Raw genomic sequence first — 15,507 nt, 5'->3', positions numbered from 1 at the left:
GTATATAAATAACGGTTATACGGGAAACACTGTCTCATTTCGACTATAAAATATATAAAAGTGTTTTAATCATTAGTACTACATTATTGTATAACTAGCTGCCTCCGCGAACTTCGTTTCTCCTTAATGTAATGTTACTTAGCCTTTAAGACATACTAATATGCAACATTTTGCTATGCTACTCCAGAGACTGTTTTGTTTTCCGAATAAATTTTTTTAAGGTTTTCTGTGATTTTTTTTATAAAAACCTCAAAGTTCAAGTCATAAGTTTTGAATTAAAGAAAATAAAATACAGGTTGATCGTAGATACACCCCGTACCTCTGTATGCTGTATCATAAAAAAAATTAAAAATAGCAATAGGGGTGGACCGCTCTTAACAATTGGAGGATAAAAAATAAATGTTGTACGATTCGCAGACCGATATATATGCATGCAAAATTTCAGGAAAATCGGTACCCCAGAATTTTATATATTAGATAAATCACTACTTATTTCTTGCGCTGTAAGAGTGAAGAGTAAAAGCCCTTTTTTCCAATATTTAAAAAACATTTTAACGTAAAAAAACATTAGGATTAAACTCCAATCGAAGTTGACATTTACTGTCTGATTTTTAATAAGTAAACATTTAAAACCGTCAGTTATGACGTGCTCTTTTGAATACAATGCTTCATTAAAAGCGGAGTTGGTACTTAAAATTACCTAATTATAATATAAATATAAATTATCTAAAAAATTACCTAAGTAAGGAATATCTTTATTTCCATAATATTGAATACAGATAAATACAAAGTCAAGTTTTTTAAATTAGTTCCTTTGTGATTATAGTAAACCGAAGTGTACACTACATTAGTTTAGTTTTTATGACCAGGTGTAAACGACTAGTGCTAAATCTGGATCCAGAAGGTCTCTATCGAGGAAGTTCTGAAACGAGTTGGAATAGTGAAAAAACTTATGCAGAATATTAAGCAGCGGAAAGTTGCGTACCTGGGCCACGTGTTGCGCCATGACCGCTACCACCTCCTTCAACTAATTATAATGGGTAAAATCCAGGGTAAACGGCGTGTTGGTCGAAGGAAGAAGTCATGGCTTCGCAACGTTAGGGAGTATACAGGTATTGCAAATGCGGAAGAGTTGCTACATCTCGCGCAAGAAGAGACGCGTTTCAAGAAACTGACGGCCAACCTCCAGTAATGGAGAGGCACTTGAAGAAGAAGAATAAATATTGATCGCATTTAGATAAATACAATGTCAAGTTTTTCTAAAGATTTTTAAATTAGTTCCTTTGTGATAATAAACCAAAGTGTAGTTCAATACTGAAGTTATTATGACGAGGTGTAAACTAATGCTAATATCTTATTTATAAATAGCTACGTAATATTTATCTCTTGTAATCGTTCATACACCTAAGAGATATTTACATACAACAACCTTTGTAGTGATAAAAGTGAAACAGCTCACGTAAATGTTTTATCGTTCAGAAGACAATTGTCAGTAGAACAATGCAAAAGAAAGCTTTATTTGAACGTAACTAAGAAAAAAAAATTGATAAATGTTCCCTTAAATCAACTTTCTGTTATACAGAGTTATAGTCATAGTTTTAATAAATCAAAAAAACTATAACTAACCTTAATAATAACTAAAATATATTATTAAAAGGAGTATTTAGGCAAGGTAGAAGATACTGGCAGTCTTTCCTCTTTGAATAGGTAAACATATTAATTATTTGAAAATATTTTTAGTTTCACGCTAACACTATTGATTTAAAAATATTTTTATTTATGTGTGGTGTATACCTTTATACGTTTAATTATGTCTAACTGTCATTAAGATTCACAGAATATGTATAAAACTTAGGGCGCACGTTGATTTCGATTATAGAACGATAGAAACGTTTGCAATCTCTAGTCCCTTTGACATATAAAAATTAATCTGTGACACTACAACCTCTTTAGGTCTTGGCCTCAGATTTCTGAATCTGTTTCATGATCAATTTTTAAATCTAATAGGCAAGTAGGTGATCAGCCTCCAGTGCCTGACACACGTTGTCGACTTTTTTGGTCTAAGACATATCAGTTTCCTCAAGGTGTTCCTTCACCGTTCGAGCAAGTTAAATGCGCACATAGAAAGTCCATTGGTGCACAGCCGGGGATCGAACCTACGACCTCAGGTATGAGAGTCGCACGACAACATTGCTCTATACGACATATACGTCTTCTTAAACATACATGGGTGGCCTGCCCTAATATTGAACTACCAGCCTAAAGAAAATAACGCCAATACCTAAGATTACTTTCGGTTATAATTAGTTAAGATACCTGTAGCTTGGACCATTGTATTCTCCCAATGCATCGACTTGCGTTTCTCCATGCCAACTTGGCTCCGAAGACCAGCTCAGTTGTGGTTAGTTGATATGTCCCTGTCTTCGCCACTTCCTCTTGCACAGTCCCCCATCGCGCTTCATGAGCTGGAGTATTAGCTCTAGAAGGAAAAAAATAAAGACGATTTAAAAATCAAATTACGATCAGGACGTTATATTAATATTCGGATAATAAAAGACAATAATCGATTCTGAATGAGTCTTAAAGACTATTACATGGCTCCGTGAACAACACAGAATTACGAAAAGAAATTTTGCCTTTTATTTTCAGCCGATGAATTTGTACGTATGTATGTCACGGCAAATTTAAGTGTCTGTTTTAGTGAGCTTTTCTTTGTGTCAAGTAATCTGTCATTTACATGTAATACAGCCCTAAAACTATTGCTTCTTTAGAATTAAAACACTATATGTTTTGACTGAGGTGGCCACTTAAAAGACATAAATAAATAAAATAAAAATGTGTAAGATTTAGGAACTCTTTCAAGTAAAGAAATACCTGTGTCAGGATTCCCAGCTCTACCATAACAAATTGTATTATAAATTCCTTAAAATTTATTTATATATAATTTAATTACATTTCATATATGTGAGTGAGTCAGTGAGTGAATGAATGAATTGTTTAACTACATAGTAGGTCTAAGAAGCATCTTCTACACGACATGAGGTATGTTCATAAGCCAATCCTTTGTCATATTTTTAGATTGTAGACGGTGAGCTGGTAGATATCAAGCAGCCTATTTAATTTATTATAGAAATAATACATATATATATTTTGTTTTTATATTTTAACATTATCTATTACAGTATTGTAAAGTAGCTTAAAAGTATTGTACATTTTAATTTTAACATGAAACCCTTGTATTCTCATCATACATAAATACAGAATAAATGTATTGCAACAGAATTGTATAAGCTTTATCCGTATTTCTTGTTTGACTGCTCCCCTATGCGTACAAATATTTTCAAAAACACTTTGTCACGAAGCGACATTGTTTTGTTTGCATTATTCGACAGCTGACATTGTTTTCTGTGACAGCTGATAAAATCAACTAAACATTTTTGTGTAACTTGTTACACTAAAGCGTAATTTACCGCCGTTATAATAAATTTAATTGGAATGATTTGGTCCTTAAATTTTGTGCTAGTGTGTTGCTTGGAATACAAGTTTAGTAAAAAATATATAAAAAAAATTAAATAATTTCTAAAACTTACGTTGTTTATTATGACACTGATATGTTGCAATTATGATACAAATCTGGAATAATGAACATGTTGTACAACTTCTAGCTATGAAGAAAGCAAATTTTAAGAAATCATTATTTATTTTAAGCAATAGAAACTGTAAAAAATATAAAATGTATATTTTTAGAGCTTTTTATAACTTTTATTAACACTACGTTTCATGTACAGAAATATAATACAATTGACAAGCATCGCTATCGCAATTCGGCAACTTGATTTCGCTTTCGATTCCCTTCCAAGCAACCACTCTATGGTACGGTTACACAACATCTTATATGTCTAAATTACTCAACTACGAAGGCAAGAAAGATAAAGATCGCCCCTTGTCGACATAATTAAACGTAACTCACCTTCGTATTGAGGCAAAGTACTGTCCGAGAAAATCCTTAGCATCATTTAGAACTTCTTCTGGTTCCCTTGGTACGTCTCCACGACCCGGAATCGCCATCAAACTCCCCAGACATGTCTTTTCGTTGCATAATGTAGGCTGTTAACAAAAAAGGTTTAGATTACTTTTTATTTTTTTATTTATTTATTAACACTTCGTTGCATTACATAAAAGATAAAAAATATATATTAAACATAATTTAATGAAAAGCAACTGGCGGCCTTATCGCTTTAGAGCGATTTCTTCCACCACTGTGTGAGTAAAGGAAAAAACCACTGTGAGTAAATTACATTAGTAGTACAGTAGGCAAGAAGTGCAAAAATACATATTACAAATACAATAAGAAGGAAAAAACATACTTAACAGAAACAAAAAGAAATAAAAATAAACTAAACTGATATAAGATACATAAAAAAAAATAAAAAATATGTATATAGACGTAAGGTATTGACCCCTTAACAATCACTTAATAAACACTTGAATATCTGTATATATAAATATGAACCCCTATTTCTCTTGGTCACAGCATCACGCGTGAACAGCTGGACTGAATTCGCTAATTCTTTTTTCTGTTTGTTATTGTCAGGAGAAGGTTCTTTTGAAAGAAAAATTAGAAAATTTAAGAATACTTGTTATGATAGCAAATTTATGGTGGTATTTATAACTTTTTTGAAATATTATGACATTGTATTATATATGTAATTCTACTTTACGTTATAAAATATAATAAATAAAACGTATATCACGGGACTCCTCTTTATCGGCTGGACCGATTTAAATGTATTTTTTGTAAGCGTTTCGGTGGCGTCCTGGTTGGTTTAGATTCACAAATCTGCAGTCGGTATCTAGGTTATTTATTTACACTACCACTAAACATCTGGTTGTTTAATATCTTAATTGCTTGAAATATCATGCAGAACAACGTCTGTCGAGTCCGCCATATTATGAATTTGAAATATATTGCATTAAAATTAAATTCTTTTTTTAATTAAACAATATCTTATATTACATAGCCTGGTTATAATTGCTTCGTTCGCAAAAACTTCCTTTTTCCAAATTTTAAAAGTATGTAATTTGAGCCAGTTAAATAACTGCTGATATATGAAGTAAATTGTATCAAAATACGTATAAAATTATAATACAAGTTCGGGAGCTAACACGTAGAGGGATGTTGTTGGGACAAAGTGAGTGATTGAATTGGGCCCATACTGGATAGATTTGAATCTCGTTAGGAGGGGAAATGGCCGTATTTGTCGCGCTATTTCCTGTTTTACTCCCACTACGTACTACTTCGTAATTCGTAATTAAGTTTTTAATATTTACTTAAACAAATAACGACATGTATTTATTGATCAATTTAACACATTAATACTCTTTTTTCGGATCGGATCCGAGCATCCTGTTCCTTTTTTTTTATAAATAAAATGAAATAAAAATAAAATAAAAATCATTTATTTCAGACCAATTAATAAGTCCATATGTTATGTTAGTATAGTAAAACTTATAACTATGTAAGTACAATTATTAAAAATATTTTAAACTATTGCCATCCCTAGTTCTCAGATCGAGTAAGCGGCACTTAAAAAAAAATCGTATTTACTTTGTTAAAATTTGCCACAAAATGTTTTGCCTACCGGCTATTACTTTGTTTCCATTATTTAAGCATTGTGTCAAGTTTAAAATTAGTAAGACTATATTACTCTAGTCAAAATACGGAAAGTCGCATATCGGACACCTTTTGCGTCATCATCGATACTTGTTGCGGCTAGTTGTGATAGGTAAAAAGGCAAGAAACGGGCGGGCAAGTGGTGGCTACGGAATGTATGGGACCGGCATCACATCCGCCAACTGTTTAGAACAATATACCCGGCAAAGTTGTTAACAGCCAACTTTAGTCATAAAGAAAAAGAGAAACAGAAATAAAAACAAGCATTTTATACGAATCTGAGTCTTTGGATTTCCCCATATTATAAGGATACAAATATGTTTTACTTTCCTTAAGTAATGACAAAGTCTCAGCTAAGATGACCTCATCGGTATATTAGGCACACAGCCAGATCCAATTTTTCTCAGACTTTGAAACTCCAAACTAATATACATTCATATAATATTAGGCTTATAATAAATGCCACTAAGACGTGATATTAATGTACATGCGTATGTTTACAAAATTCTCTTGAGCAATTTCATCCCATGCATAAGTTGGGATATAAATTACAGTCATTTCGTACGTTTTCCGGATGAAGTTTGCATTTTCTATTTTTCTTAATATTTATTGCAATATTTATATTATACATATCTATACTGCTTAGAACTTTGTTAAAGATGAAAGATAAAAGTAGAAAACTGATATAAATTTAATGTGGTGCAAACTTAAGCCCTACCCGTAGAGTTACTCCAAAGGGAACAAAATCGAAGTCGGTGGAAAGATATTTATCTTTTTGAAACTACTTTGGTAAATTTGTTTTAGTGCTATATCGGCAGCAAAATGTATGATCAATTTTCACTTCACAAATATCTTTCCAATTCCAAACAAACCAATTTATAAACTGACCAAAACATAATATATGAGTGTATAAGAGACGTATAACTAATGATTTTCTTTTGTGCCATATTTGTTTATTACCTACTAAATATTTAGGCACATTCTAGTCTAAGATAAATTGTTATATAATAAAAAAAATTACTTAAATTTTTTTATTGTACTGGATTAAAAGTATAAAACAGTAGCTTCAGTGTACGACTCTCATCTTTGTTATACTGGCACAGAAAGCTTATAAACTATTTGCGAAATAGATTGACAAATGATCATGGAATAGATACAGAAATCTGAAGCCCAGGCTTAAAAAGGATGTAATGCTTTGAATTATTTTATTTTAATGTGATACAGTAACTTAATAATTAAGATTTTTTATGTAGGTGTCCAATGCCCTATTAAATTAAAAAGCACAAAGGCTTCAATAAATATCTAGGCATAACAATAGTAAGTAAACTCCAGTGGGGCCAATACACCATGTATTGGCCCCTAGTACCCCTAGAGTAGGCTGAGCTCTGCAGCATATGCAGTAAAGAAAATCCGACAGTTTACTGATAAGGACACTGCTAAAATTGTGTATCATAGCTACTTTCACAGCGTATGTCGTACGGTATTATATTGTGTCATACTTGTTTACCTATATGAATAAAACTTACTTCAGACTTAAACTTGGCTAGATACAATTTCAATTTCAACTAAATAGAACGAAAATACAGCTAGTTGTGTGGAACAAAAAAAATTCATTTGTATAATACAAGGATAAAATGTATGTTTAAAAATCACTTAACATCAGGTGAGCCTCCTGCCCGTTTGCCCCCTGTTCTATAATAAAAAAAACATAGACTTCTATACTTTGTCAAATCCAAAATCATTTATTCATAGGTAACACAATATATATATGAAGTGTTTCAAACGTTACATTTATTGCCAGTTCTCAAATCACATTGCCTAAGGCACATTTCTAGTCTGATTTCTATAAAAATCTTTAACATTCCGACAATAGCCTTTAGTATTTGTCTTCCGTTGCTCTTTTTCTGTGTAGGAAATCGTAGTCATTATTCAACCGTCTAAGTATAAGGCATTTCTTGTAACAAATTATACCTGCTTACGCAAAACTTTTCAGACTTCTTACTTAGAATCTCAACATTAGATTCTTCTCGTCCTGATTTACAGTTTTTAGTGTACACTAACAAATTGTTTATTGTATTATTTCAAAAGATTATTTGCATAGGTTTAAGTTTCGACAGTAGATTGCACAAAAATGGAATACAATATTAATTTCCTAATAATTATATATATATATAATATAAATTCCTTTTTTTATATAAAACAAGACAGGCGATAAAAATACGCATATTTTGGAACATAAGATCATCAAGATATCACTTATTCCACGTCATTAAATTCGGACCTGTAAGCAACTATTCCTGCTTCGGCATCTAATCCCACCTGTTGTTATGATGTGGCTATTGGAATGCAAGCCTGGCCAGATGTCAGTTGCAGCCTATCTTAAAAATTAAATGAAACTTATAAAATAGTCAATAATTAAATAATTTATCCAAAATAGCATTTGTAAAAACCGCTACTGCTGTTCGAGTACTGAGTAGAAATTAATAAACTATTATTTTTATTCTAAAAAACTGTATTGTACTAAAGTATGTATCACCCAAGCATTTCAAGTTGGCGCGATACAAATTGCCACGGGCAAGGCCCGGAAACTTTGTTCTCGCTATTGTTCATGTATGCTTTTTATTCTTATCTATCGATACAGAAGAGTGCCAAATTATACACGTTGTATTGTTATTTCCATTATATATAACAATACATCGATGTCGGATGTACGTTTTTGCTATTTGTACTTTCGATTTTTAATGTTATATTTTTGGTGATTCGTTGGATGTTGCCTTACCTAACGTTGTACTGTTTTTCACGTTATTAGACGCGTTTTTTTATTTTTCTACGGTACTGATAATAATATAATAGCTTATTAAGGATATTGCCAAATCCAATACGAATTGAGGTCTATATTTTAAACACATGTGTAAGAACGTAAACAACGACGCAGTGAATGAAGCAACTGGACAAGTCTTATCGGTGCAATAAAATTAGTAATACTTCTGTCATTAGTAAACTAGTTATAGATAATAGAAGTGCATATATATTATTAGGTTTTCAGACTCCTAATATGTACCTAGTAACTTATTATGGATAGCTTGTATCGACAGATGGCTATTACATTCCGTCGATTGGTTATTGGCACACGTCAATAATATTTGGATGAAGATGTCTTTCTCAGATGGTCATAAATAGAGTGAGAAATAGAGTGAGCTTACATAATTGATTTGAAAATGAATCGATAGATGTTGAACCACAAATGTTGTGGATATTGAGTTAAACACATCACTGAGTAAATATTATAAAATATGGTCACTTACAAGTTGCTTTGTGTTTAGTATTCAATAGATTTATGCAATTATTCGTTGTCTGCTAATAGACGATTTATGTTAACATTAAATTATTATAAGTTACTGTTTAATATGTATTGTAATTATATGTTCTATTTTATCTAAAGTATGTCATTTGGCTATTATGAATATTTACAACGATAACGCGAAAAAATTAAACATTGTATGTGTGGTTTTACTAAGTAATAAGAGAATCATTTTATGTTAGCCTGAGTAAACAAATGAGTTCTAATATTTGAGTTAACGAATAATAAGGATATATATATTAAGTTTAGTGTTCTTAAGCTTCTAAATTTAATTTAGCGAAAACTAGTCTCATAAAAGCCAATTTTAAAATTCTACTTAATCACATATTAGGAATCAAGGTACCAGTGATGTTTTTTTTTTAATTTAAATCCAAGTCTTTAAAAATATTCACTCACCACTCTCGGGCAGGTATCGTCATACAGACGATCATACAAATACTCCCTCGATTCATGATTCTTCAACACTTTCGGCCTGACAACTCTACGCGGCGTTTTCTTATCTAACTTCACAATTTTCAACCCTTCACCTTCCGGTTCATTTAAATGATCGATCGGACAAGATTTGGGTATCTCAACCACCTGTACATTCGCAATGTCTATGGGATTATTAATATCAGTGGCAACAACCCCAGGAGCCATAGTATCATCAAGCGACGCGGTCGCACTAATCACGAATAGGTGCCACCGGTATATTTATAACACTTTTATCGTTTGTGACAAGAGTTTGTTTTTAGTATTTGCTAACGAAGATTCGTATCTTGACAGCTCAAGTTATGTCAGACAAATAGGATTACTAGCCGCCGTCTGCAACTGTTCTAGTACGTGGGACTATCGAATTGGCACGGTTAGCCTATGAGCAATTAATTTAGCTGCAATATACATTTTCTAATCCTACTTTTAGAGTAGTATTTTATAGTCACAAAGACTAGCTTAGTCGAAGATTTAGTTGTGTTTAATACACAACTAAATCTTCGACGTTGTTCCATTAATAGTATATTTACAATGAGATAATTGATTGAGGAGGCAACGGGGTGATTTAATAAATACAGCGTTGGTTTAAAGGAAAAAAAAATCATATGCCTGGCTAACACCAGCCTGAACCTGACAATTCAGAAATGAAATGCTGTCCTAGTGGTACTTGCCTCAGCGTATGCTTAGTTTTTTTCATGTGTGTTTTTATTTAGTTTAAATAATATAATATATTGAATATCAATAGATATGCGTGCAAAATGAAAATAAACACGGCATATCATTTTAAACGCTGCTTATTGTATTAAAGATATGATATGAATCAAGTTATAACTCCTTACAATGCGTGTTAAGCAATCTCGTGTTTACTCAGACATTCCTAATACTTGACTGGAATTATCAATGCCCAATAACAATAAAAATAATCTTTGTTGGATATTGTCCAAGTTTAATATTCAGCACATGTGTGAATTCATATTTGATATTAGAGAAAAAAATATACTTAGATTCCACTTACGAGATGATATTGATTATATTATGCACGAGTATGCTACGGCATATTTTGGTCCGTTATATTCAAATTTCGAATGTCAAAACATTTCTACAATCACGGGGGTATAAAGAGTACCTTTATACCCATATAGAAACATAATTGCTCGCTAGTACAGTATAATTAAAATACATGTCAAAGTTCAATTATACGAATTTTGTATCACCAAGGAGTTTTTATTACATTTCGCAATTTCCATAATACTAGACAAGCATATTACAATTTAAGTATGGAATACGCTTTGCCCACTTGGGTTCAGAGGTAACGTTTCATTTAGCTTCTCTTTAATACATATACCATCTTCTGAGATAAGGAATAATAAATGCACATAGGTATGTAAATAGTATCCTTAACCAAATCTTAAGGGAGAACTACTACTAGAATTAACGTGAGTCACATCAAACGGTTTTTTACGAAAGCCGTCTTTGTGTTCACTAGTAAAATGACTGATTTGAGTCGTTTTTATACACAAGTCTGAAGGAGTAAGAAGTCTTATGTTCCACTAACTAATCCCGAGGATGAATCCACCATTAATCTGCGCGAACTTTTGAAAAATATATTTTGATAATCCTTCATTTTGCAAGTATAATTAATTACTATTTCTAACATTACATTTGCTTAATTTTACCGATGTGCCGAGTCGGATTTACCTTATTTACGCATCGGAGCTTTTAAGTTCAGCTTCAAAGTTGCAGACAATTATAAAACATAATCTATTTATATCAAAGTTGATTCACTCTTTTCTACATATTTGGCTATCAGTAATTAAATATTATTCCTTTAAACAAATATAGCCGTCACAAGCTGATTGTAAATAAATTTTATCGGTTGTGCAAACTGTGTGTTACCGTAGTCATGTGCTCGTATTAATAATATTTAATCAAAGTCATGCATTTCTTGCTGATTGTCCATGATATTTGCCCGTTGCTATCTTTGTTTAGACTTTCAAGAAATTAGGCGAAACAATAAAACACATAGTTATCATCGTACATATTTATATAAGTTATATAGTTAACGGTTCTGCTGCTTTGATATGTCGATTTTATCCTTTTCAATAAACTTTATTATTTTCCTAAATAAATACAACGCAATAATCAGTAAGTTCATTGATATTAAAGGTTTACAAACTATATTTAATAGACAAATCTATGCTTTCTCTACCAACCAGAACAATTCACTATTGTTCGCCACATTTTATGGCATACATCCTGCGCTCTTTCCTTATAAAGCCTTAAAAAAGGTAAAAGGGATTTTTACGTGTAAAAGAACTAAAAAGGAAAAATATATTTATTTTCCTTCCCTAACACAACAAAATACCGTAAAATTATGAGAAAACTATTGTTTTTGTGTTTTTCAAATAGTGTAATAAATTAGTGCTAGTGGTGCTTGTAAGGTTTTGAAAATAAGTATTGTTTGATGATTTGCTTTTTTAAAGAGTACCGAGAGTTTCTGACGCCGGCTTTTTCTCTCGGCCTACACCCTCTGTCTTCTTTGCCGATGAGTGGGGTTGCGTAGTAGGATGAGTAGGTTCAAATTAAATGACGTGAAATAAGTGATAGTTTATATTGTGTTCCATAATAAACGTATTTTATTTTTAAGGCACCGGCTCGAACCACCATTAAGGTAAACGAAACTGGGTTGGTAATCTGAGTAACAATTGTACTAAATTAAGCTAAAATAAATTTTGACCTTTCAAATATCTAAAAACTTGTATCAGTCAAAACTACTTAATGTATGTTCACGTTAAAAAATTCTCCATCTATACTTCTATTGAGAGAGGAAAGATTATATTATGTAAGTATGTTTCTAACGAATTGGCTCAAAAGGTACTGAACTTTCACCTTTTCAATGCTTCATTATCACTGGTTAATATAGACTAGGCTAGGAAAAAATTAGGGACCCCACTAAAACTACAATAATGCTACCCAAAGTGTTATAAAATGCCTATAAAATTTTATCGAAAGCTACGAACACTATTTATGATAGAACAAAAAAATGATCCACCCGTGCTGAGCCGGAATAGGGCGCTAGTAGCTAATAACCGTGTTTAAAAACTCAATTCAATACGGTTTTGTCATACGGAATTCATACCTTTTAGTTTATGCCTTAGTGGATAAGGCTGAGAGATTAAATAATTAGAAAAAGTGTAATCAAATGGTTTAAAAAACAGACGTAGAAATGTGTCCACTTCACGTTTCTTTCGAGCAACGGAACTTTAACAAGCAAGTTGGAGTCGTATTATCTGTGCTCCTATTGTACCAGGACTTTGTAACTAGACTAAAAACAGAGACGAAACTCATTTTCTACTTCAATTAACTAACGGTCGAAATCATTATGGGTAGTCGATAAAAACGTTTTAATTTCGCGTTGAGTCAGCGTTATATTCATCAAACATATATATTATTTATATTATTCATACATATATGTAGCTTATATTTGTTAGACCCTCTGTCCATCTGGCGTCGAATTCGATTCCCGGTTGATGTAAATTATTAATTCCATTATTGATGGTCCCACGGATCTCCTTTACTTACAGCGTGAGCTAGAATCCAGGTTTGCATTCCCAGTGAAAAGATTATTGCGTTTACACAAAAACTAATTTAAAAAACGAATATGATAAAAAATTTACTTTATATTTCAAACGTCTTCCGAAAATAAGTTCTTTATTACAACCTCTTCTGAAAACGTTTAAATCGTAAATTATAGCAAACAATTTTGATTTGTTAAGAAAAGGAATTAAACTTTTCTTTGACCAAAAAGACAATTATTTTTATATTACGCGTTTTTCCGACTTATTAAGTTTTTTTCTAATGTAATTTTTATTAGAAAGCGACCAAAAATATTAATATGGGATACAACCAGCGGTTTTGTACTGTCTATATATAAATTTAAATCATGTTTTGCTATTAGTTAGCTGTTAGATAACTCGAGCAGTCGAACGACCTGCCCCGAAAGAAGGCTTAAGTGAACGATTCAGTATATGACCTCATAATTAATGTAGATATGCGACGCTTAATACTACTAATATACTTACGATAATACATCTGTCGTGTATTATAATTATGTAATAGGTTTACATTTTAAATTTTAGAATATCATTTGAAACGTAATTCGACTAGTAGGAAAAATTTAATTATTTTGCTGTATAAATTTATAATACAAATTATTCTTGGGTCTGTGAAATGAAAGTAAGAAACGCAACGCTGTTTCATTGTGAATTCGGCTTATTAGTGCCTGTGTATAGTAACTACTTCAGCCTATTTTTTAAAAAAGGTGTTGGTTAGTGATAGCTCTCAAGTAATTTGTCAGTAGTTTAAGAATTATGGTACGGTACGCTCTTTACTCGAAGGACCTTAAGTCAAATTGTTTTGGATATACTACGGCAGCTGATTTTTCAAAGCGGTTGAGTGCGGCTAAAGAGCCACGTTAAAAAAGGTCTGCAACGCACTCGCGGGCCCTCTGGCTTTGAGAGTGTCCATGGGCGGCGGTATCAATAACATAAGGTAAACCACCTTTATAGAAATAAAAAGATAATATTTTTACACTTTGATTTTCCTGGATTATAAATATTTAAACAGAGTACCTTTGAAGCTTTGAGCTTTGTATTAATTACAAAGCTCCCTTAACATTGCCGGACAACATTAATATTCGATAAGTTTAAGAAACCGTATTCCATTTGTTCATGAATATTCATTTAAACGAAAAATGTCACAGAGGATTATTTGAATGAATTGTTTTTAATATTTTCTCATTTCTGTACATTTTTTTAGTCACTCAACTTCCACAAAAAAATTATTATATCAAGTTATAAAATAAGTATTTATATTGAACAAAAGGTGAACGGGCAGGAAACTAACTTGGTTTGAAATAACATGCATCTCATCTGAAAACTCACTCAAAACAAATAATAATAATAATAACTCGTTATTTTAAAAATCGAACTATCGTTACTTAAACATCGCTATCATTATCGATGCCTGTAGACTACTCGCAAACTTTGTTTGTTTTATAATTTCTAGTAATTATATAAATCATACTATCAAGTACAGGTTTTCTTTTTATTTCATATTTTCAGTCCTATCGAAAATTCATTAACAAATGAATAAATCGGTCTACCCGTATCGGTAAAGATCATCCTTTGCTGTCTATATAAACCGCTTAAAAGAGAAAATCTTTTTATTTAAAATCGTCAACATAAATCTGCAACCACTTCATTATTGGCAAGAAACTTTTACTCGTAAATTGAATTAATTCTTGGTTATTTGTCAGCTGATAGAGACATTATTTATTCACTGCTTTATGTAATTAGTTTATCAGTAAAATACTTTTTTATACAACCATGTGACTTTAATAACAAATAATGTGGCAATCAACAATTCGTCACGATATACGTATGTAAGCTAACACAGTAAGAATGCTCTGTACAAAAATTTATAAGAATATTCATTCGAATTGATAAGAGTGCGTGCGAATTTCATACTTGAGTTCTTAGATTCAAATCCCGACCTGACCAATGTACTTTCTGTCTATGGGCGCATCTAAGAAGAAGAAAAAAGGTAAGGAAACCGGAAAAAACGTAAGAAAGTCGGTCGTCTATAAGTCCATAAAATAAATACAATCAACGGACTAGACTATATATAGACTCACTGGATGATTATTATTCATTATTTGATAGATATGTTAAATATGGATGTTAAGAACTCATCTTTTTATTTCTAAGTCTTCTTTTCGTAATCTTTTTATAGAACAGAGAGGAAACGGGCAAGAGGATCACTTGATGTTAAGTGATACCGCCACATACGGACACTCTTAAAGCCAGACTGCTCGCAATTGCGGTGCCGGCTTTTTAAGATTTGGTTACCTCTTTTCTTGAAGGAAACAAATTCGAATTATTTCGGATATACTTCAAAGAGCAGCTGGTTCCATATACTGGAGGTGTGCGGCTGCTTTAAA

General features: G+C 31.8%; 1 protein-coding gene across 1 annotated transcript in view; it reads right to left on the bottom strand.

The window, feature by feature from the left end:
* Positions 1-9,687, bottom strand: part of LOC110995640 (nitric oxide synthase-like protein) — a 38,899-nt gene extending 29,212 nt beyond the window's left edge. The window contains exons 1-3 of the mRNA XM_045629244.1: positions 9,432-9,687; positions 3,971-4,107; positions 2,317-2,479 (exon numbers count right to left, since the gene is read on the bottom strand). Coding sequence (XP_045485200.1) covers positions 2,317-2,479; positions 3,971-4,107; positions 9,432-9,674 — 543 coding nt within the window. The 5' untranslated portion in view covers positions 9,675-9,687. The remainder of the gene's footprint in view (positions 1-2,316; positions 2,480-3,970; positions 4,108-9,431) is intronic.
* Between the last annotated feature and the right edge of the window lie 5,820 nt (positions 9,688-15,507).

This window comes from Pieris rapae, chromosome 8 (genome assembly GCF_905147795.1).
Source record: "Pieris rapae chromosome 8, ilPieRapa1.1, whole genome shotgun sequence".
Classification (NCBI taxonomy): Eukaryota; Metazoa; Arthropoda; class Insecta; order Lepidoptera; family Pieridae; genus Pieris; species Pieris rapae.
This window is presented reverse-complemented; position numbering and strand designations above follow the sequence as displayed.